The sequence below is a fragment of the Rhinolophus hipposideros genome (assembly GCF_964194185.1).
Source record: "Rhinolophus hipposideros genome assembly, chromosome: 12".
Taxonomy (NCBI): Eukaryota; Metazoa; Chordata; class Mammalia; order Chiroptera; family Rhinolophidae; genus Rhinolophus; species Rhinolophus hipposideros.
Window position 1 is genome coordinate 24,662,305 of NC_138058.1, and position 23,402 is coordinate 24,685,706.

The 23,402-nt window shown below is 46.9% G+C and overlaps 1 protein-coding gene across 2 annotated transcripts; it reads left to right on the plus strand.

The window, feature by feature from the left end:
* The first annotated feature begins 15,725 nt into the window (after positions 1–15,725).
* Positions 15,726–18,344, plus strand: EGR4 (early growth response 4). 2 transcript variants are annotated; one of them, XM_081067861.1, is made up of 2 exons: positions 15,726–16,124; positions 16,508–18,344. In XM_081067861.1, the coding sequence occupies exons 1-2, from the start codon at positions 15,989–15,991 to the stop codon at positions 17,818–17,820; spliced, it is 1,449 nt and encodes a 482-aa protein (XP_080923987.1). In that variant the 5' UTR covers positions 15,726–15,988; the 3' UTR covers positions 17,821–18,344. The 2 variants fall into 2 exon arrangements, with proteins under 2 accessions (XP_080923987.1, XP_080923988.1); XM_081067862.1 differs by having other exon boundaries at positions 16,511–18,344.
* The last annotated feature ends 5,058 nt before the right edge of the window (positions 18,345–23,402 follow it).

Here is a 23,402-nt window from a genome sequence, read left to right on the forward strand (position 1 = left end):
CTAATTGGTATCTCTGTCCAGGGAAGGAAAAAGCAGGAATGGAGAAGTATCCCCCAAAAGCGAAGGACAGTGAAGAAAGACAAAAGGAGCCTATGTCTTAGATGGCATCATACAGTCGCCACACCAGCCCTGAGACCGGCTGGGGTCGGACTTCTTGATATGCAAGCATGTGTTTGGTTGAATTGTGTACTCCAGAAAAAGGAATATTGGAAGCCTAACCTCTGGTACCTCAGATTGTGAGCTTTTTTGGGTCTTTATATGGCTAATCAAGTTAAAATAAGGTCATCACGGTGAGCCTTAATCCAATACACTGCTGTCCTTCGAAAAAGGGAAAATTTGGACACAGAGACAGACACATGCAGAGAAGGAAGACAATGTGAAGAGACACAGGGAGAAGCGAAGGAATGCCTGAGGCTACCAGACCTAGGAGAGAGGCCTGAACAGACCCTTACCTGGTACCATCAGAGGGAGTATGGCCCTGTTGACACCTCTGTTTCAGACTTCTGCCTCCAGAACTATGAGACATACATTTCTGATGTTTTGAGCCTATGGAAGTGGTGGCTTATCTAGGAAACTAATGCAGCATTAAGTGTTCCCAAGACTTTAGACTGTGGCCACGTATTCTATTACTTGCTGCCAAAGAAACATTCCTGATACACCTTCAGTGTATATACATTTCTGTGTTATTTTTTGCTATGTAACAAAACCCCCAAAACTTAGCAGCTTAAAACATTAAAAAAAACCAAAAACCACATTTATTATCTCACACAACTTCTATGGGTCAGGAATTCAGGAGCAGCTTAAGTGGGTGGTTCTGGCTCTGGGGAAAGTCTCATGAAGTTCAAGTCACGACATTGGCCTGAACGCCTGACTGAGGCTAGAGGATCCACTTCCCTCTAGAACCTCACCATTGATGCATCTCCCCTCTAGGAACTCCCCATCTATGTATGTCTGGGTTCCATATTCTATTCTAGATCCTCCCAGAAGGTAAGATACAATTGGCCCAACCTGGACCAATTACCTGCCTCAGGGAAGATTTAACAAACACAGATCTGGTTGCTGGGCCACTCTGCTATGATTTGGGGGTAGCCCTCAGGCAAGGAGCAATTTGGACTGGGCACCACCCAGAGCGCGCCCTAGCACAGGGCCCATCACAAGCCTTGGCGTACTATCCACTTAGACCTCTGACCTGCAGGAGGCCAACCCAAACATTTGCTTAAGCTTTTGATCTTCCTTACGTTACCCAGTTCTTACGTCCTGCAACATCTAGACCAGAAAGAAAATCTTTCTAAGCCAGCCATGATGACACCCAGCGCCCAGAGGATAATGTTAAACAAGTCCTTACTTTTGGCTTAATACACTGTTTCTCCGAAAATAAGACCTAGCCGGACCATCAGCTCTAATGCGTCTTCTGGAGCAAAAATTAATATAAGACCCGGTGTTATATTATATTATTATTATATTATATTATATTATATTATATTATATTATACCCGGTCTTATATTATATTAAAATAAAACCGGGTCTTATATTAATTTTTGCTCCAAAAGATGCTGTAGAACTGATGGTCCAGCTAGGTCTTATTTTCAGGGAAACACGGCACAGCCCTTCAGTGCTATCAGCCTGTATCAGCCTTAGGTGGGAACTCCCAAGTCCCTTCTTCTCCTTCTCTTTCTACTCCTCTGCTCCCACCTACCCCGCTCCCTGTCTTTACTCCACCCCTAGGCTTCAGACTCAGGGCTCCATTCTAACAGAGCCCCTTGTGGTCAAGGCTGCATGCTCTTGGTGGCAGATGGAGCCTCCTTATGGCACTTCAAATCTAGATAACTTTAAGTCTTGTAGATTCTTCAGAGTAAAACATCTATAAGACAAACAGGCCTCTATCCTGCTAATTCAAATTATCTCCCAGAATTCCTTTTTATTCTAAAAGATCCTCTCCCCAATAAGGGTGAAGATGAACTAAGGGGGTTCCACAACATGTATCATTTTTTTTGTCCCCTCTTCAAGTCTGAGTATGACTTATGACTCCTACTGGCTGTCTGTAACTGCGAAACACAGATACAAACTCGGTGCTGGAGGAGTGACTAATGGCAGTATGTGTCACTCCATGCAGCAGCCTTTACATTACGAGCAGAGAAGGAGAGTGTCACTCAGCAGCCATTCCACCCCATGGCAGAGGCTGAGGGTAAGACACTACTCAGTAGTGGGGAGGAGGTGGGCAGGGAGAGTGGGGTGGGGATCTCTTAGTCAGCTGCCCTGGTCCTATCCTAGAAGAAAGAATTTCTGGAATGTGACAAAAAAAGTTAGAGCCAAACTGATGGGTGATGGCTTCGAGATGAATAATATCTCAGCTATATTTGAGCTCCTCTTAAACATAGAAATGATGCTACAAGAAGCAGTATTTATTCTCTGCCAAGTGAGGCCTATTGTGGACAATAAAATCCCCTGCCTCTTGGAACTGTGATGAGCAGGAAATAAGTTGACAGACATGAAGTGCTAGCACATAGTCGGTGGTCATCAGCCATTTGACATGAGTGCTCACTCTCTCTCTCTATCCCCACTGATTTTTTTTTAAAAAAAAATCCATTCCATTTTAATCCAGGGCCAAGTCACTCAGTTGGTCAAAACATGGATTACGGAGGCCGGTGAGTTGGGGCTCAGTCTGTGGGTCCATTCATGCTTCTTACTTCTACATCAGAGATGAAGTACAGCTCCAGCACAGACTCCACCCTGGTGGGAGCACAGGCATTGGAAAGCAGGTGCCTTTGGTCATGAGGGGACCCTGCAGGAAAGCAGGAGTGGGCAGGGACCTCATCCCCCATTGAACAATCAGTTCAAACCCCACCACTCCCATCATTCTTTAATTTTCTAACATATGGAGAGAGACCAAATACTTTCCATCACAAGCTCAGTCCCTCTTCTTCCTACCTACCTTGCAATCTCCTCCAGGGCCCCCCACAAAGCTAACACCCTAAAGAAGGGAGTCTTGACAACCTGCAGTTCTGGAGAAAGTCTCAGCCTCTGATAACACAGAGCATGAGGCCCTTGAAGGCAGCAGAACCTCCAGGCAGCTGGGAGCTCTAAGGCAAAGGTGCTGGCAGCAGGCAGCCTGCCACCTATATAAGGAGCTGCCAGGAAAGTGACTGTTTCCAGGGTGAGCCGACACAGCCATTCAGGAAACGAGCAACTCAGAACTTAGCAACGTAATTGAAGCCTGCCAGGCTCACCTCTCACACCTCCACCCCCAGCTCAGCTCCTGCTCCACCGGAGGTGGGGGGCTGCTGCTTGGGAGGATTCACTGCTAGAGCCCAACAGCTGAGTGATTTCTGCTCACATGTGTTTCCCAAACAGTCTTGGGGGGGACTCTGGGTCTTCCTCGATGGTGGGGGTTTGGGGCTCAACAGCAGCGTTCCAGTAGTGGACATAACAAAGACCCAGGAAGAGAGGGACAACAGCGCTGTCCAGGGAAGGGAATCAGCCCAGACTCTCCCATTTGGAAATGGACAGTGTGTGCTTGGAACGATGACTGATTCTTCCCTTAATCGCTGTCATTAAAAGAAAACAACCATAAGGGCACTTGCAGATTAAACTAGAGAAATTAAGGAATCCATGCACTGACAGGATGCATTTATGAAGACACAGCGGGTTCCTGGGTCCTCACAACAACGTGTCCACACAGATTCCCAGACCACTTCCTACCTTAACCTGCAGGGTGGCAAAATGGCCTCCGTAAGAAGTAGCTCAATGGACTCTGTTCTCTCCTCACCAGGATGATGACCCAGTCGTGATGACCAAAGGACCAGGAAAGACCTGGACATAGTCAGCAAAGCCCAGGGAGATTTGCTTCTGCAGAAGTCTGAAATCAGCATGGAGAAGAAAATGGTAGAGAGGGAAGGAAAGAGGGAGGGAGGACAGAGAGAGTTTGATTAGCCAAAGAGATGGGACCCCCAAAGGCAGGATGTGCAGGGGTACTGGTGGCAGCCCTGCAAGGTAACCCTGGTCACACAGGGATTTGAAAGAGGGTTCCCTTCTGTCTAGGATCAGAATCCACCTTGAACTGACCTCCACTCACTTTTTCCCTTATTTTAATAAAGATGTATTTGTTTTAATAGACTTTTGTCTCAGTGCTATTTGAACATATTTTGTTGTCTTGATGTGGGCTATTTTAATCGTTCTTTTTCTATCCTTATCTTTGTTTTATTGCTTCTCTAATTTTCAAGCTTTTAGCTCTACCTTCTCTGTTATTTTCCCTTACCTTCACATCCTATGTATTAAGTTTTATTCTTTAGAAAACGATTTGCTCCTATAATTTAGCCTTTCTATTTAAAAATTTTTAATCTTTTAAACATCTGCATTTTCTTTTCTTGTCTATTCCTTTAAATGTTACTTGTTTAGCTATTTACAGATTTAATGCCTTCTGTTGCACTTAGTTTTAGCTAAGCCTTTTATTCTTAAGGTTTAAAAAAACAACAAAAAAACGTGTTATCAACTACATCAGTCTTGTTTCAGAGCAGGATTGTAGCCAACTGAACTTCCTAAAAATGGCCACAATAGTTCCATCCCACATGCTCTTCCAGAACTTTGACACACTTCCATCAGGAGGTGGCATCTAAAGCCTCTCCCCTTAAATCTGGGTGAGACTTTGTGACTCTCTCAACTACTAGAATATTGCTTGCGGGGACAGAGCCAGGAGTGCAGTTTCCAGGCTCTCGGCCTCACGTGGAAAGGTGCTGGCTCAGGTAGTAAATGGCCATCAACTGTGATTGGATGGCCATCAGCTGTGGCTAGTTGGCCGTCAGCTGTAACCAGTGAGCCATTGGCCACTAATATAACTGCCGTGGCTACGCTAGCAGCAAATGAGGGCTAGCAAGGGCGGATTGTGGGTTGCGGACTGCAGAGAGGCGGATACCGCCAGTGAGACTATAGTGGTATGACTCCCCTACCTATGGCTCCGTGGGTGTTCCTTTTTGGCCTCACCATGTCCTGCGTTCTTATGTGGGGAGCGGAAGCTGAGACCCCTCATGACACCCCGCATGACATGGCTGGATTAATGTTATGGGACCTCTGAAGATAATTACTAAAGACGATCACAGACACACACACACACACACACACACACTCTCACCCTGGGACCCAGCCCCTACGCTGTGAGGAGAGGCCCACGTAGATAAGAAGCAAGTCAGCTGTCAGCCAGTAGCAGACTGCTCTTTGGAAGCAGATCATCTGGCCTTCAGCAGAGCCCCTCCATCTTACATGCCGTGGAACAAGATGAGCTTTCCCTGCCAAGTCCTGCCCAGATCCCAGATGTGGGGACAGAGCCCCAGAGAGCAGTTTCCAGGCTCTCGGCCTCACGTGGAAAGGTGCTGTCTTGTGTAGTAGATGGCCGTCCGCGGTGGCTAGTTGGCTGTCAGCTGTAACCATTGAGCCACTGGCCACTAATATAACTGCTGCAGCTGCGCTGGGGAGTGGAGTCAAGGAGAGTGGGTCGGTTGGCAGCAAAGCGGCCAGCAGGTTGCATGTCATGTGAATCCAGCCTCCAGTGAGACTATAGTGGTATGACTCCCCTACCTATGGCTCCGTGGGTGTTCCTTTTTGGCTTAGCCACATCCTGCGTTCTTATGTGGGGAGCCGGAGCAGAGACCCCGCAGGCCGCCCTGCATGACACCAGATTTGTAAGCAAAATAAATGATTGCTGCTGTTTTAAACCACTAAGTTTTGGGTGGTTTGTTATGTAGCGTTAAGATAACTGAAACAAGGAAATAGAAACTACCATAGGTATCTTAAAGAAGCAGAGGTTTATTAGAGGATATCAGGTACTTAGAAAATCTTTGGAAGAGATGGAATGACTCTCAGACTGTAAAAGTATTGAGTTAAAAAACGCATTACAGTACACGTAATTCAGGGACTAGGAAGTCCCTACTGGCCAACACAACCACATTTCAACACCTAAGCCAGGGAGTGGAACCTGCAGCCCTGCTGTAGGAAAACCTCATGTCTCCTTGACAAGGCTTGACAGCAGAAAAACAACCCAAAGAGGCAGGAAGATGACTTCGGCCCCATACCTGCCTTCCAACTCGCACACAACCCATCTACTTGGTATTACCTAATTTGCATTCAGCGTTCCACGGTAGCTGCCAACGGGTCTGAGAACTGTAGTTTTCAGCTCCCCAGCCTCTGCGACACATGATGGCCCTTAGAAGCAAGGTGAAATAGAGAGCAATCAAATCAGCCCAAAGTATCCACACCTATCTTCTGCCCAATTGATTGCGTCAACTTTTATCTTTGTCAGACTCTGTTTTTATCTCATTTTCATCTCCTTTTTTTCTCTATTTTTATTACCCAGATTTATTTGTACACCAACTAGTAGAACCAGTGAATGTAACGAGGTTTGCACTCTGGAGCTGCTCCCTACAAACGGGAGATCAAACCCCTCTGCGGCCAGGTGCACCTGCAGCACCCATCTGGCCTCTCCTAACTGGAATCCAACCCTCAGCAGTGTCTTACTCTAGCTCCTCAATCCCACTCTCCCAAGATTAGCACTGCTACCGTATTTCCCCGAAAATGAGACCTAGCCAGACCATGAGCTCTAATGTGTCTTTTGGAGCAAAAATTAATATAAGACCCGGTCTTATATTACATTATACCCGGTCTTAAAATAAGACCGGGTCTTATATTAATTTTTGCTCCAAAAGACACATTAGAGCTGATGGTCTGGCTAGGTCTCATTTTCGGGGAAATACGGTAATAGTCTGAAGTGTATCCATCTAGTCATTTTTCTATACATCAATATTTTTATACTCATAACAATTTAAGGACTCAAAATATACGCTGTTTTGCAACTAGTTTTCGTTATGTTACAATGTATCAAAACAACTTTCTAACATATATGTGGACCTATCTCACTTTTAACAGCTACAAGCTGTCCAATGGCATGAGTTACTATAATTATTTAACCAGTCTTCTCTTGATGGATATGTAGTTTGTTTCCAGAGTTTTTCTATTACAATCAGTCCTATAAGGAAACTTATTTTCATGTTCATTTACTTTTTTTATTTTTCAATTACAGTTGACATTTAATATTATTCTATATTAGTTTCAGGTGTACAGCATAGTGGTTAGACATTTATATAATTTATGAAGTGATCCCCTTGATAAGTCTAGTACCCACCTGGCACCATATATAGCTATTATAATACGTATTACTGACTATATTCCCTATGCTATACTTTACATCCCCATGACTATTTTGTAACCACCAACTGTATTTCTTAATCCCTTCATAAGGAATCTTCACACACATCTACATTGCAGGATGTTTTGTTTGGAATAGATTTCTAGAAGTGTAGCAGTTGAATCAAAGGGAATTCTTATTATTTTTCTTAATTGTTAAATGCACTCTTATTGTTTAAATTTTTTAAACAAGGAGTTACATAAAGTAAAACGCAGAAATCCCTCTGCATGCATTTCCCCAGAGTTAAAACACTCTTTTAACAGTTTAATACACATCCTTCAAGGCCTTTCTCTACACATATCCCAACACACACAAACCAGAAACACATACACAGAAATTGTTTGTTTTTCAGAAATGAAATCATTTTACTTATATTGTTCTGTGCTGCTTTTAAACTTAACAATATAATCAAATATAATATATAATAGTAAATATTATCATAAATAGCTCTCTTTAGATATGCCTCATTGTTTTTTAATACGAATGCTAAATATTATTAACCATTTAAACGTTTGCCTCTCTGAAGGATAAAATTCTTTATCTCACATCTCATTGCTGTTTAATTTGTATTTATTTTATTAGCAATGAAGTTGAACATCTTTTTATCACTTTATCATTTGTACAGTTCCTTCTTTAAGTTGCCTGTCATAGTCTCTGGCTTTTTTTCTATTAGTTTGCTTGTCTCTTTAAATTTATTTGTAGGCACTCTTTCACTATTAAGCCATGTCTATGACATCTGTAAAGGTATTTTTTTCTCCAAGACTGTCCTTTGTTTTAAATTTTGTATATGATGCCTGTTGTCACACAACATTTAAATTTTTCTCATAGAAAAACGTGCCAATCTTTCCTATAATATGGCTTCTGAGTTTTATTTCATGCTTGCAAAAACCTTCCTCGTGTCAAGATTATAAAAATACTCTCCTATACATTTTTTGCTATTTTATAGTTTTAGGTTTTTAATTATATTTTTATACACCTGTAATTTACTTTTGAGTATCTTTTTCTAAAGTTTTCAAAATATAGCTAACATACAATAGTGTATTAGTGTCAGGGGTACATCATAGTAATCCAACATGCTTGATTCTCTATGACCGGATAGGCCACGTGTCCCTTATTTGGCCTTTATGGGAATGGGTATTTAGAAGTCCCATTGAAGTTCCTTCCATTCCCTACCTACCCCGTACCAGACACCCGCGGTACAGCACTGATAAAGCCAGTTTTCTTCTGGGCCCCTACTTGATGCTGCCTGGGCGGGGGACCCCTGGGGCCCTCCCCCTCACGTTCTGACTGAGTAAAAGCGCCTGTGGGAGTCTTCACATGGCACACTGCATGAACCTGTGGGACCCACTGGTTGCCAAGCCGAATCGGGCTCCAGATTATTCTAGGAAACAAATACATTGTTTTGCTCTGGATTGCAGGAATTGCTAATTAGGGGTTTTTATTTTGGGCAGTGTTCCTTGGAGCTAGCAGACAGATGGAGTAGGCAACTTGCTCCAGGGGCATTGTTTAGCAGAGGGAACTATCCATTTCTGCCCCTGTTATGAGAACATGCCAGGGACCGTTGTTGCCTGGCTCCTGCCCTCAGGGCCCTAGACAGAGGCCTCTTGGAAGGCTTCCTGGCTCCCAGTAGTTTCCTCTTCTCTAGGAGTGACCCTCAAAACACAAGTGAAAGCCCTAGTGGTCTTATCAGCTGTATAGTACCCTGCCCCCTAGCCAGATAATTGTCCTAGGGAGGATAGCAAAGGTCTTTCTTAACTGGAACGGAGAACGAGAATCCATTTATCACAGCAGGCTGACATAAAGAACACAGAATCTGCTAGTGACTAGGTTTTCAGTCATCAGTGGAGAAAAATGGAAGAGCTGAGAGCATTGGAAAACTCTTAGCTCTTGGTTCCACTAGCTCCTGAGACCAGCTGTGTCCCTACCCCCTTGCAGGTTGGTTTTTTGACATTCCCTTGGATTCTGTGAGCTGAGGAATTAATTTTTCTTTGGGGGAGGGGGGGTCTAAACTAATTGAGGTTGCATTTCTGTCACTTGCAAACAGAAGCCTAGACTAATGGTGGTGGACAGAGTTCAGAGATACGTAGAGGACTCGGGCTATGGCTCAACAGCCCCACAGTGGATCAACTGCCTGGTATTGTGGAGTTACGTTGTCAGATCCCAGTACACCGACCAATCTATTTCAAAAGAGCTTAAGGGGGGCAGCCGGATGGCTCAGTTGTTTAGAGCGCTAGCTCTGAACAACAGGGTTGCCAGTTCGATTCCCACATGGGCTAGTGAGCTGCGCCCTCCACAACTAGACTGAACACAACGAGCTGCCGCTGAGTTGCCAGAGGGGCGGCCGGATGGCTCAGTTGGTTAGAGCGTGAGTTCTTAACACCAAGGTTGCAGGTTCAATTCCCACATGGGATGGTGGGCTGTGCCCCCTGCAACTAAAGATTGAAAATGGCGACTGGACTTGGAGCTGAGCTGCGCCCTCCACGACTAGACTGAAGGACAACGACTTGGAGCTGATGGGCCCTGGAAAAACACACTGTCCTCCAATATCCTCCAACAAAATTAAAATTTAAAAAAAAGAGTTTAAAGAAAACTACCAAAGTGAGGAGGAGAGAGGGTAAAAGACAGGGAAATTAGCTCAGGTAAGAGGAAGTAGGAGGCCGGGAAGAAGAGAAACATGCCAGGTAAGTTTAGCAGGCTTGTTTTTGATTCTAGTTCTGTTCTAGAGCGATAGGCCTCTCAGCCTCATTTTCACCTTCTCAACGCATGAATTGAAAATCAATGCTCTGAACACCACAATCTAATCCAATAAAAACTGTGTAGCAAGATCCGAGTCCATTATTGCCCACAAGGGAGAAGCAGACTTAGATAACACAGGAGTGGCGGGAGGCTGGTGTGGAACGCCGGGGGTGGGGGGGCACTGTGGAGAGGTCCTGGTGCCCGTCAGCCCACCTCTGACCCTCCCGGAATCCATCCCAGTCACACTTCTGTGATCATCTACCTCTCGGCTCCTTCGGATGTTGACTCTGTCCAAGACGAAATGTAGAATGGAAGACCAAAGAATAACCTCCCTCTCTCCTGGGGCGAACAGCTTACAAGCTGTCTTGGAAAAATCTAAGAAGCTTTTCCTAAATGGTTTGCAGCCACCTTGTTCTCCTTTCCACCTCCCCCCGTGACCGAAACTAGAAAGCAAAGTAAGAGGGTGCAGACGCTTCCACAGCCCACTTGCGCACCCCAGTCCATAACACAACAGCCTCCGCTCCGGTGCCCACCAGGCGGGTGTGAGGAGCATGAAGAAGCCTCCCCCTCAGATGTCTTTGGGAGTAGCATTGGTCCCCTAAGTCACAGAAAAGGAAATAGCAAGGCCCTGGGAAAAGATTCTCGTCCTATTAATTTTTCACAGTGCACATTAAAATCTCACTAGAATACCTCTTTCTGCTTCTCAGTTGGCTCTCACATGCTGCTGTCTGGCCCCCAAATTGGAACAATCTTTGTAGAGGAAGGTTTGACAATATATATTGTAATTTTAAATGCTCATACCTTTGACCTAGGAATTCTACTTTTTGGAATCTAGCTGACAGTTATACTATAGATTCAAATCCTGGCACCATCGTTTACGAACCTTGTAAGCTTGGACAAGTTTCTTAACCTCCCCATGTGTGAAACTGAGATAATAATAGTACTTATCAAGCTCTTGTGAGGATTAAATGGTGAGTATATATGTAAAGCTCTCAATACCTGGTAAATAGTGCCCATAGTAAGGGCTATATAAATGTTAGCTAGCATACTGTACTAATATTATTACCCCTACCAGTGCCCCAAGTATGCATAAAAGGCTATGCACAACCAGATTCTTTATAATAGTGAAAAACAGGAAACGATCAAGTTAAAAAGTTATGTATATCAATATGGTGGAATACTCCGGCGCAGTTGTTAACAATACTACAGATTAGTCTGTACCATGATGGGGGAGGGGGGAATCATTCAAGGTACAATGACAATCACAAGAGTATGTATAGTATTCTACCATTGGTATAAATAATTAATGATGACAGTGACACTACAGCTGGATTGATGAATGTTGAAGGAATGTACATGAAAAAAAATCTATAGGAATCAACCTCAAAGTATTTAAATTGTGTATAGAATTGGGAAAGATAGTTTCTGTTTTTGCATTATAAATTTTAACATGTTTGTCTTTTTCCAATGGGCCTATATTACTTTTGTGGACATTAAAAAAGTCACACCAATAAGGACCCCAACCATGCACCAATGTCTGGCCATGAGCAGGAAGAGGAAAGAGACAGAGAAGGATCCTGATGGTGGGTCCCTTGCCTCAGGGACAGATGATCAGACTCTTTCTGCCCTCGTAGTCAGTGAAGCCTAGAGGCACTGCAGAGGCCTTGGGGAGGGGAGCTGTGTACTGCAGAGGTTGCAGTTGGAGGCACATTTCATCTCTACTGCAGCCTCGGCCTTGTTCTTGTTCCTTTGAGGGCTGGATCTTGCCTCTGTCCCTGCTCATAAATAAATCCTTTAGGTAGGGAAAAAGAGAGGGACAGAGGGGGAGGATGGGAGAGAAGAAGAATAGAGAGGAAAAGGGGAGAGAGGAGAGGCCGAGGAAAGAGAAGGCTGAGAGATGCTGTGTTCCTGCATCTCCATGGCCCCAGGAAGGGGGATGTGGAACTGCTCCTCAGCTGTCAGGAGTCTCCATGGAGACTGAGTGCTGGCCTCTTCATGACTAATACTCCAAGGCAGCTGTCTTCTTGGAGTCTTTTAAAATACATACACTATTATTTGAACACAATGATACTTAGAGCAGAAAGATCAAGGTAGGGAGGGGGCAGGGGGCAGTAGCATTACCACAACGATAACAGGGGTTGGGCCATTCCCAGAAGAGAGAAGGAAGGCTTATTCCTACCGATCTCCCCATTCCACCCTCCCTGGATCCAGAGCTTCCAGTGCTCAATGAACATTTGATGAATGAATTTGTTCATTCATTAATTCATTCACTAATTGTCTGTTCAGTGCTTGTCTAGAAAGTAAACTTGCCTTCTCCCACTTTTTGCCATGGAAATCAGATTTCCTCTCACCCTCCCCAAGGCCACACACACCACCATCACCACCACCATCACCACCACCACCTACAACAACTTCCACGCTGGCTCCCAGGGACCTTGTATGGACCACTCCTCATCATGTGTCTGATGTGACCCCCAGTGTTCCTGTCCGTGGAAGTCACTCCAGGGAATTCTTGCAGAGACGGACACCAGCCAGATGGAGTTTGCACATCATACCTTACCTGAAAGGTTAGAGGGAGAGCTTCCATCTAAAGTCATCTTATAGTGAATCTTTTTGTAAAATGAATTATTTTTTTCCTAAATTATCTTGTGGAGTAGGCTAGTCTGGGATTGACTCTCAGTCCCACCACGGAATCCAAGTGTAGCCTTGAGCAAGTTATTTAACTTTTTTGAGTCTGTTTTCCATCTATGAAATGGGTCTCCAATTCCTTCCTCTGCAGAGCTTTTGTGATGATAAATGACATAATTTTAAAGTGTCCAATGTATGTGATTTCCCTTTTTTCCCTTGTGTAAATTTTGTTTTTATATTTGAAGTGTGAATTAAAGTGGAGCTCATAAGTCTAAGCTCCTCTCTCTTCCATCCACTCTCAAAGAACTTTATTCTGTTGACCCAAGCTTTTAAAATTTGGGGTGAGAAGGGCCGTGCTGGGAAGGATTACAAAATGTCCATTCCCCCTTTATATTTCCTCCTCCTACTACTGAAGGAACCAAATGCAAATGCAAGTGCCCTCCACAGGTAACCATCCCGTGTACGAGAGTGTGTATACGTGTCCACTGAAGGTGAGTGGTACAGAGATGGGGGTGAGAACCTGTCCACACCCAGAACAAACTCTGTCTTCCCCATCTCTTCTCTTACTCACTCCCCCTTCCCAGCTCTGTCCCCAGGTCTGGCCTCTAACAAGAGGAAGCTGGGAGGAGTTGGACTCTTGTCTTAAAACAGACCTAGCCCAAGGGCCCTTGGCAGAGAGCAGCAATGGCCTGGGAACTTGCCAAAGGAGTAGGAGAATTATCTATGACTAAGAAGGAGGAGGAATGCTGTGGCAGAGGGAAGAACAGCAGAAGGGACAGGGAACCTGGGGCTGGCCAATCTGGCCCGACGGGGCAACCTGGGGAGCCCTGGACACTGGCCTAGCCAAACCACTCCACTCCCCCTCCCTCCCAGGCAGCAAGATGCCAGAATGGATTTGAGACATGTGTGCCCTGCATGGCTAGTGTGGGCTCACCTGGTCTTGGCAATGCATTTGGATTAGAATCAAACTCCGGTCTGAAATAGAGTTTAAGGGAAATAGTGCTCTGTGTGTCTAATCCTTACAGACATGTGCTGGGTTTCTGCATTTCCTACATGCAAACATATCTGATGCCAACATAGAACTGTATGTGTGGCATTTGTTAGGACATGCTGCGCATTCATGACTCTGTGAAAACCTTTGTAGGATTTCCAGACATGAGAAGATGAATGCAAGTGTGTCCGCATGTGTTTTGCAGGTGATTATGTGATGACATGTTCTGTGAACATGCTTATAGTGTCCTTGTAGGTTGGGGGGTGGGGCAGCTAGGGATGGAGATAAGTCTCAGGTTCCTGGTAAAATAAAAACCAAAATCTACCTTCTGGTCCTTAAGAATACTGAGTGAATGAAATTTGAGAAATTGAATGAATAAATGTTTAGATACAGTGAAAGGGTAGAGAATTTGGTGGGGTTTAGGCATTCTTGGCACTCTTTCTTGAAGAGGAGAGTACAGGTGGGCAAGGGAAGCTGGGAGATACAGTGCCAGTCTTGCTGTAGCCCATAACCCCTGAATGGTTTTGTTCTCATTCCTAAGAAAACAGAGAAGAGGGAACCCCACCCAGCCCTGCCCTCCCCACCTTCCAGCACTCAGAGTCCAAAGAGTTGATGCCCTTCATAAAGAAAAGCATGCTATCCCATGTATTTATTTAATTCCCTAATTTGGTTCCAGAAAGGAGTCAAGTCAGCTATAACACAAAATGAAATTAAAAAAAAAAACTTTTAAAGAATGAGAAAAAGACAGAGGGAAACCACAGCAGAAGAGAGATGAGATCAGGAGAGCAGGCCATCTTCTTTCAGTTCACTGACATGCAACCAAGAATCACAGCCTCCTGAATGGTAGGGACTTTTTTTTTTTCTAAAGTTTTTCAGAAGGAGCCCAATTATTCCAGGTACCAATTTCTAGGGAAATGCATCTTGTGGGTCATCTGTGTGTTGCTGGGAACAACATTCCTAGAGTAAAAGTCATTTATATGAAGGCAGAAAAAAAGGTCTACAGAATTATTTCATATCTTGTAGATGAGTGTTGAGGGAACAGGAATTGGCCTACTTCTCTGGAAGTTGCCAGTTGTCTATCAAAATCTTACATACCATTTGACCCAAATTTACACACATTGGAATTTATTTCACACATATATTCACTTGTATATAGTCGAGGACGCTGACATAACAACGTTGATAAAAGCAAAAGGTTGGAAACTTCCCATATGTTCATGGATAGCAGACAAATTGACCTCCTTTACAATGGAATATTATACAGCCTTAGAAAAGAATGACCAAGTTCTTCATGTTTGGACAATCTCTCAGCTGTTTTAAGTGGGGAAAATTACAACACAGGACAGTGTGAATGCTTGCACGTGTGTAATTGTTTTCTGAAAAAATAGGTAAGAAACTTAGATGGCTACCTCAGGTAAGTGGGTAGGGTAAAGAGAGACCGACTTTTCAGTTGAGACTATACCCTTCTGTACTACTTTTTCTCTAATTATTATCAAGTATTATGGTCTTTTTAAATTTAATTTTTCCTACAATAAACTTTTTATTTTTCCTACAATACACTTAAAAACATTATCAAGAAATAAAAAACATAGGTGTGAGCATACAATGGCAATATTCTTACTGGTGTACTGAGTGCCCCTGTGCCTAGAACTTAATCAACTTGAACCCAATTACTCTTTATAGCAAATTTACGAAGTAGACGTGTGTACATACATATCTCCATTGCACAGGTGAGGAAAGGGACGTTCAGGGAGATGCAATGACACAGCTAGTAACTGACGGAGATGGGGTTTGAACCCCAAACCGTCTAATCCCAAACCCACGCGGTCTTTCCTCGCCGTCCTCTGGCCTCCGCCTCCAGGCGGGAAGCGCACTTACTGGACGCCACGCACCACGCGGCGCAGCGCCCCAGCCAGGCGCACTCGCGGCCCCTGCGTGCACGGGGCTCCACGCTCGGGGAGCGCGCGCACGCAGCGGCGCGGGCTCGGCGGCGGCGGCGGCGGCCACGTCACAGCCCGAGCTTTCCTTTTCGGGAGTCCCCGGCACACATCCTGTGTCCATGTTTGGGCATTTACGTCACGGCGGCAGGGCCGGGGCCTCCCGAAATGGCAGTGGCCCCGGGAGTCGGAAGCCCTGAGCCAGCGCAGCCGCCGCTATATAAGTGGGAGGGCCGCAGGTTGGGGGAGCCCGGCCGAGCTTTGGAGAGGCGAGGAGCAGCCGCCGGAGGCCGGTCCCAGCAAGCAAGGGCGCCCCGGCCCCCCGAACCCACATCCCAGAGGTGAGCTCCCGGGTGCCTGAGTTTGCAAGGCGCAGGGTGCCCCGACTGCCGGCCGCCCCGCCATCCGCGCGCCCCCAAGCCCAGCGGGCGAGGCCCCGGGCGCCACGCAGTCACCGCCGCGCCATGCTCCACCTTAGCGAGTTTTCCGGCCCCGACGCGCTCATGGCCAAGTCCGCCGAAGGCTGTTGCTCGGAACCCAGCACCGAGGTGTCCCGGCTACCCGCCAGGGACGCGCCCGCGGCCGTTGGCTATCCCGGAGGTAAGCACGGCCGAGGGTGCTCAGACGGCGGCGCAGTGCGGGGGCGCACGACGCCTGAGAACCAGCAGGGACTGGGACGCAGGAGGTGTGGGGGGGAGGGGTAGGTCTGGGGTCCCGGGTTGCGCACTGCTATTCCCACCCCCACCGGGCCTCCAGCGCCTCCACAGGAACCTGTGCGTGTTCAAGCAGTCCTTTTGCCTGTGCACGTGTGTTTCGTGTGTGCATATTTGTGTGTGCGTCTTGGGGCTTATGCCAGCTCCAAATGGATCAGAATGTGCAAAAGGCGCTTTGCATGTGTCAGTACGCACCAAAGGATCCTTGGGTAGGAGCTATGGACTCCGAGGCGCGCCCTTTTATGTGCCTGATTCCTGCTCCTTCCTCAGCAGGAGACTTCTTGAGCTGGGCATTGAGCAGCTGCGGCGCTGGGGGTGATTTAGCCGACTCCTGCTTCCTGGAGGGGCCTGCGCCCACGCCCCCTTCCGGCCTCAGCTACAGCGGTAGCTTCTTCATCCAAGCCGTGCCTGAACACCCGCACGACCCGGAGGCACTCTTCAACCTCATGTCGGGCATACTAGGCCTGGCACCTTTCCCCGGCCCTGAGGTGGCAGCATCCCGGTCTCCGCTGGACACCTCTTTTCCCACAGGCCCCGACGCCTTGCTGCCGGGTCCGCCGGACCTTTACTCCCCAGATCTGGGAGCTGCCGCCTTCCCAGAGGCGTTCTGGGAGGCCTCGTCCTCGGCTGGCGCCCCGTCACAGTGCCTGTATGAACCTCAGCTCTCCCCACCCGACGTCAAGCCAGGCCGCCGAGCTCCTCCGGCCTCTCCAGCGCTGGACACTGCCTTGGCCTTCAAAGGTCCCTACGCTCCCTGGGAGCTGCTTTCAGCCGGGGCCCCAGGGAGCTGTGGGTCACAGGGAGGCTACCAGGCCGCCCCTGAGGCCCGTTTTCCCCCCGTGGAGGCCAAGATTGAAGATGTGCTGTCCATCAGCTGTCCCGCGGAGCTGCCGGCCGGCCCGGCCAACAGACTCTACCCCACGGGGACCTACGACGCTTTCCCGCTGGCCCCGGGTGACTTAGGGGAGGGAACTGAGGGCCTCCCGGGGCTCCTGACCCCTCCTAGTGGGGAGGGAGGGAGTAGCGGCGACAGTGGAGAGTTCCTGGCCGGTACGCAGCCGCAGCTTTCCCCGCTGGGCCTCCGCAGCGCCGCAGCGGACTTTCCAAAGCCTCTGGTGGTGGACATCCCCGGGAGCAGTGGCGTGCCTGAGCCCCCGGGGCCGCCGACCCCATTCCCCCCAGCTAAGGCGCGGCGCAAGGGGCGCCGGGGTGGCAAGTGCAGCGCGCGCTGCTTCTGCCCGCGGCCACACGCCAAGGCCTTTGCGTGCCCAGTGGAGAGCTGTGTGCGCAGCTTTGCGCGCTCGGACGAGCTCAACCGCCACCTGCGCATCCACACGGGCCACAAGCCCTTCCAGTGCCGCATCTGCCTCCGCAACTTCAGCCGCAGCGACCACCTTACTACACACGTGCGCACCCACACTGGCGAGAAGCCCTTTGCCTGCGACGTGTGCGGCCGCCGCTTCGCGCGCAGCGACGAGAAGAAACGGCACAGCAAGGTGCACCTCAAGCAGAAGGCGCGCGCCGAGGAGCGGCTGAAGGGCCTAGGCTTTTACTCTTTGGGCCTCCCCTTCGCCGCCCTGTGAGGGGGAAATAGGTGTGCAGATCGGGGCGCCGCCGCCCGGAACGTAGGAAAAGACCTGGCCCGCCCCCACCCCCTTTCCCGCTCTTCCCGGCACGCCCCGGGCCGGCCTCTGGGCCGGCTTGCAAGTTCCTTGGAAGCGCCAGCTGCACCCGCTCCGTTCAGCACCAGCTCTGTGGACAGCTCCCACCGTCCGGGCGTCAGCCGCGCTTTGGGGAAGTCCTCCCACGTCACCCCCTGAGGAGACACTTCCTTGGGACTCGAGACAGTCTTTTGTAACTGGCGCACGCCCCACGCCGTCCGCTACCCCATCCCCCACCCCCCACCCCAGAGACAGGCTGGGGCAGCGCCGAGCCGGTCTCGCGCGGTATTTTGTATAGCAATGTCGTTTCCAGCAGCCATTGGATGTAACGTTTTGCTTTGGGGTTATTTCCTTTTCGTTGTTAATTTTTGTAAAGCAGACGCTACTCTTAAGCAGTTGGCCAAACTGTTTATTTTTGCAATTAAAATTATTGTGCTAAAAGCTTACTGAATCTGCCATCCAAGCTCCTGACCCTTTCCCCCAACCACTCCCCCAGGAGACTACGTGCTAGGAAAGAAAAGGAGATCCTCACACTCATGGAGTCATTATGCACCCAGTGTCAGGCACCGAGGCACATAGTACGTATTCAATAACTATGTACTGAATTAACGAATGAAATTAAATCACAGCTGACCTAAGGGCTCAAGGTGTTTTTGGAACTTGAGAGGGGTTGAGAGGCTTAGGTATTAAACATTATGCATATATTATACTCCTTAATCCTCACTAATCCTGAGTGCAGCAGTCATGCACTCCATCTCAGAGATGAGGAAGCAAAGTAGGTAACTTGCTGGGTGACCCAGCTAGGAACAGACAGGCTCAAACTCAGATCTGTCTGGCTCCAGTGCTTTTTTCCCCAACCCCAGAATGGTGGCAACTCAGCTTAATAGCACGGTTTGGGAAGTCTTCCTACCAGGAGGTACAATAGGTTCAGCAACGAGAGGGAGCCCCAGGCAATAGAGTCAGTAGCAGAAGACTGCAGTAGTGCAGTGCTGTTTGTAACACCCGGTGTATTGGGTGTCACAGAGGCTTCAGCAAGTGCCTGTGTATCTGTATGAGAGTCACATGCTGTCAGGGTCAAAAAGAACTCAGCATACATCTAGACCATTGATGGGCAGAGCCATGCCCAGGGAGGAGAGGGTGTTTACCAGAGGCTCACCATCACTGAGTTGTTCTTTCTACAAAGGGTCTTCTCCAGGAGGCAGCAGTCCACTTACTGTTCAGCTCTGCACCTGGCATATCCCCTTTTCTCCAACTCTCCTCCAGGTGAACCCCCTAATGGCTTGGAGGGGAGGGCGTGCAGCTAAGAGGGTGGTGAGGAAAGCATGATCCTGTGATGGAGAAGGGGTGAAATGTGTCCCCCTTTACTCCCAACGCAAAAGCTTTTACACTCTTTGTGGCCACCTTGGGCAGACGCTGGGGCATTATAAGCCTGTCATGCATCCCATCTCTCCTCCCCAACAACTCCTCTGTGCTAAGGAAAGGATAGGGCTTATCTCTCTGAGGGTGGGGACTTCATTATTTTTCTTTTCTGAGCTGAGCTATTCTTGAACTAAGAGAGCCTTACAGCCCTATGACGCCAGATCAACCCAGCTTCTGATGCTCTGGCTTCTTCACCCCTGCACTCTCAGATGTGCTCACCCTCCACACCCACAGTCCAGCTGACCAGAGACAACATTATCAGGTCAGAGAATTCCACCCATTTCTCTCCCCAGGTGTTAAGTGCGTTCATGTGGTAGAGAATCTTGTAGTGATATCTAATAAACCAATTTCTGATAAAGGATTTGATATTACCTCTTCTAGAAGAGTTAACATTTTAAGAGTAGCCTGCAAAGGGCAATGTTTAACCCTTAGGGTCAAAAGATGCACCATCAGGCATTGTAATAGGTAAGTGGTAGATTCATGGAGGTAAGATAAGGATGACTCTCATTACCTTACTATTTAAGTGACCATACCTTTCACTTTTTTTATTTTAGAAAAAAAACAATGTGCAGTGTGTATTTTGGAGATTTAGACAACTCAAGACAATACAACAATGGAATATATATATCTTAGGCACCATAATCAATATGAGCCAACAATATTTAAAGATGATTCAGGCCACATTCAGACATATACTCATTTTTAAATATTTACAAATATTTAAATTAAATACAATCTGAAATGTGTTTTGTTACATACAAAAAAAATTATACAACAGAGCCATGTTTGTTTTAAATAGTTAACACATACATTTAAACTAAATGGGACCTTGTGGTGCTCAAGTTTCTATCACTCCTTTAAGAAAATCTTGTTCTACCATCTCTTCTATTTTTTGCCTGGCTTTGCTGGAAAATGGCTTGTTGTTTTCCAGTTTCATGCCCTTATTAAGGAAGGTGTTCCCTGACTTCACTTTCCATGTAGAGCAGGATAAGGAAGAGCACAAAGGCCCAGATTTCAAGCAACTGGTCCCAATACACACAACCTGAACAAAGGAAGAAAGGCAAATAGGCTGTAGGCATCTAACCATCCCACCCTTGCCCCGTTCAGCAGCAATTCCCATCAAGTACCATCAGCTCTACCATGCCCCACCTTGTCCCCACACCTGTCTAGGCCTAATATTACTGATGAGAAAATTGACTTAGGTGTGGTGCTGCTACCAGAGCCCAGCCTGGTTCTAGAACTTCCAGCTGAGAAGTCTCTCCTATTACTCCCAAGGGAAACGGCTGCATTTGCTGAGTGTCCCCTAGAGATTCTGAGGGAAGAGAATGTTAAGAATGATGGAAAGAAAACCAATCAAAATCAACCCAAATCCAAGACCCAGGCAGAATTCGGGACTAAGAGAGCTCATTTTCCTTACTTAATCCTCTTTTTCATCTGGTCCTCAAAATGTGGGTGTTTTCCCAGACTTGGTTCTGAGCTCTCTCCTTCCCTATTTCAACACACTACTTTGCGAGCACATTCATTCCCAGGCCTTCTGATGTCACTGCTACATAGATGACTTATAAGTCAGCCAGCCCTGGTCCCTACCCCAGCTGCAGCCCCTTGATTCCGACTAATACACGTATCCATATGGGTGTCCCACCACCATTTCAAATACAGTCTGTCTAAAATCAAATCATCCTTCCATATACCCAATTTCTACTCATGGCGACCATCATTTGTTTGGTTCCCTAGACTCACCTAAATAACTACAGTTCTTCTGTGGGATTCATCTTTGAACCCTCCTTCCCCCACACCTAGACTGTCATTCAGACCTGTTGGATCTTATTAAGTCCTTCAGGGTCTTATCTACTCTCATTCACAGTACATTGTTTCCTTTTATGTATTGTAATTTTTAGCTTGTGAGCTAATCTTCAGTGGGGTTTACCTGGCAATCATACTCTGTGGCCTGGGTTGAAGGTATGTTTCTACTGAGTCGTTTGGTGTTTGCTTGTGCCAAGAATTCCAGGAGTATCAACTGATGGAGACCTACCTTTATGTTAAATTCTTGATCTGGGGTTCCTGTACCATGCAGGTGTTGAGTTCAAACTCTCATGCAAGTAGTTATAAATTCTCAGAGGTAACTCCTACTCCAACCAGGACCCAGATCAAGACAGACAAGCAATATTCCTCCCTCCCCATACCTCCTGGGGTTGGTCACAGCACATCTCATGCTTATATTTCTTGGGCTCAGTTCCCTTGTTTTGGTTCATGTATATTTTGTCCTTTCTTGCAAGCTCAGCTAAGCATTTCAGGTGTCTGTTATATTTTGTGAATCCGTCCATGTATTGTGTAACAGGAAGACCTTTCGGTTATCTGTTCAACAATATTGCTGAAAACTGAAGCCAGAAGACGTTGATTCCTCTATGAAAATATTTCCCACATTTATCCTCTCTGTGCCTATTGCCAGCACCTCAGTCCATGCCACCCCCTCCACATACACGAACACCTTGGCTGTGACAATCACATTGAATCACATAATAATGTGTAGTTGAAAGAAGTTTATAAGAATATCCTTTCTGACCCCTCCTTTCATAGAGGAGGAAACTGAAGCCCAACATGTCTCGGGATTTTCTTAAGGGCACACAGATGATGAGAAGTGGGCCTTGAACCTGAACCTTCCAGTTCCAAGACCAGTGCATATCCATATATCCCACTCATTCCACAAGTATTACTGAGTGTCCATCCCATTCTGGGTCAGTGGTTCCCAATTTTTTTCCTTTTCAGTGCATCTGAGGTATTTGATACACACATCAGTAACAAAGGCTCACTTAAGTCCTGATTCTCACCCTGGAGAGACAGGGAAGAGTAACAAGAACCTTGATGAGGTAGGATATGGGGGAAAGTCTGACAGCAACCCGGAATGTCTACTATTCCCTCCCCCTTGACCCCAACCTCTGTTTGAAATAAATCTGCACTATACCAAGTTGCTTCCTGTGGTCCCTCTGGCTCCATTCTCTCTCCCTCCATTCAACATTACTACTATTTAATTTCCTTAAAACATTATTCATGGTGTTTTATCCCAAACTGACCACAGCTTCCACCTTCCTACTAAACATAACACTGCAGTTAAAGCCTTCCATATTTGACCCAAATTCATCTTCCATCGTCCTCTGTCATCTCTCCCTTTGCTCTGCCCTCTCTCCCCTCGCCTTACATATTATCCAGTTCCTACCACCCTTGAGCTCCTTCAAGGGCAGCGACCTTGTCTGATTCACCTTGTGGCCGCCCTATCGTGAAGCTTACTGCCCAGCACACATAAATGCTTAATTATTGTATGGATTGGTTAGCAAAAAAAAAGAAGAAGAAGAAAGGCCTAAAGGCCTAAAAGGACAAAGGAAAAGAGAAGGGGGGAAAAGGAAAGAAGGAAGGTGGTTAAAGAGCATGAAGCTGGGAAAGGATCAGGAGGGAGAGATGGGAAGAAGCAGGACTGAGGCCCTGATCCAAGCCATTGGGTCCCATGAGTGAGACCACACCTCTGACTAGTCTGTGTCTGTTCAGTTCTTGCTGAGTCCATATTCTCTGCCTTAGCTCTGGGCTCCCAGATGTGTCTGTTATTCAGTTCTCTCGCTCTCTCTCTCTCTTTCTCTCTCTCTTTCTCTCTCGGTTTCTCTGGCCCACATGGAGTGGGATTCAGTTTAACATTTTTAGAACTGTGGTTCCCATAACAACCAAGCAGGAATTGTTGTCTGTGAAATGTAGCATGGGCACACAGGCGCACATGCACACATGCATACACGCATGTGCACATACACATGCACACCTGCATACACACAAATACATGCACTCTCACATACACGTGCACTCGTACATATACACACTCATACATGCGCAATGTCCATCCACATGTACACACATGCATGCATTCAGATACACATGCACTTACAAACACACATGCCCATATGTGCATATGAACAGGTATACACCAATATGCACAAAAGCACATACATACATACATGAGCATGTCCCAAATTGTTTCTGCATGGCCACAGGAAGCAGACTGAGGACAGACAGACATCACTAGAACAAAGACAATAGATGGATAT

Excerpts from the sequence above, each read along its gene's own strand:
- EGR4 (XM_081067861.1), top strand. The coding sequence starts at position 15,989 with ATGCTCCACCTTAGCGAGTTTTCCGGCCCCGACGCGCTCATGGCCAAG. Across the intron at positions 16,125-16,507 it reads GGCCGTTGGCTATCCCGGAG|CAGGAGACTTCTTGAGCTGG; the intron begins GTAAGCACGGCC and ends CTCCTTCCTCAG.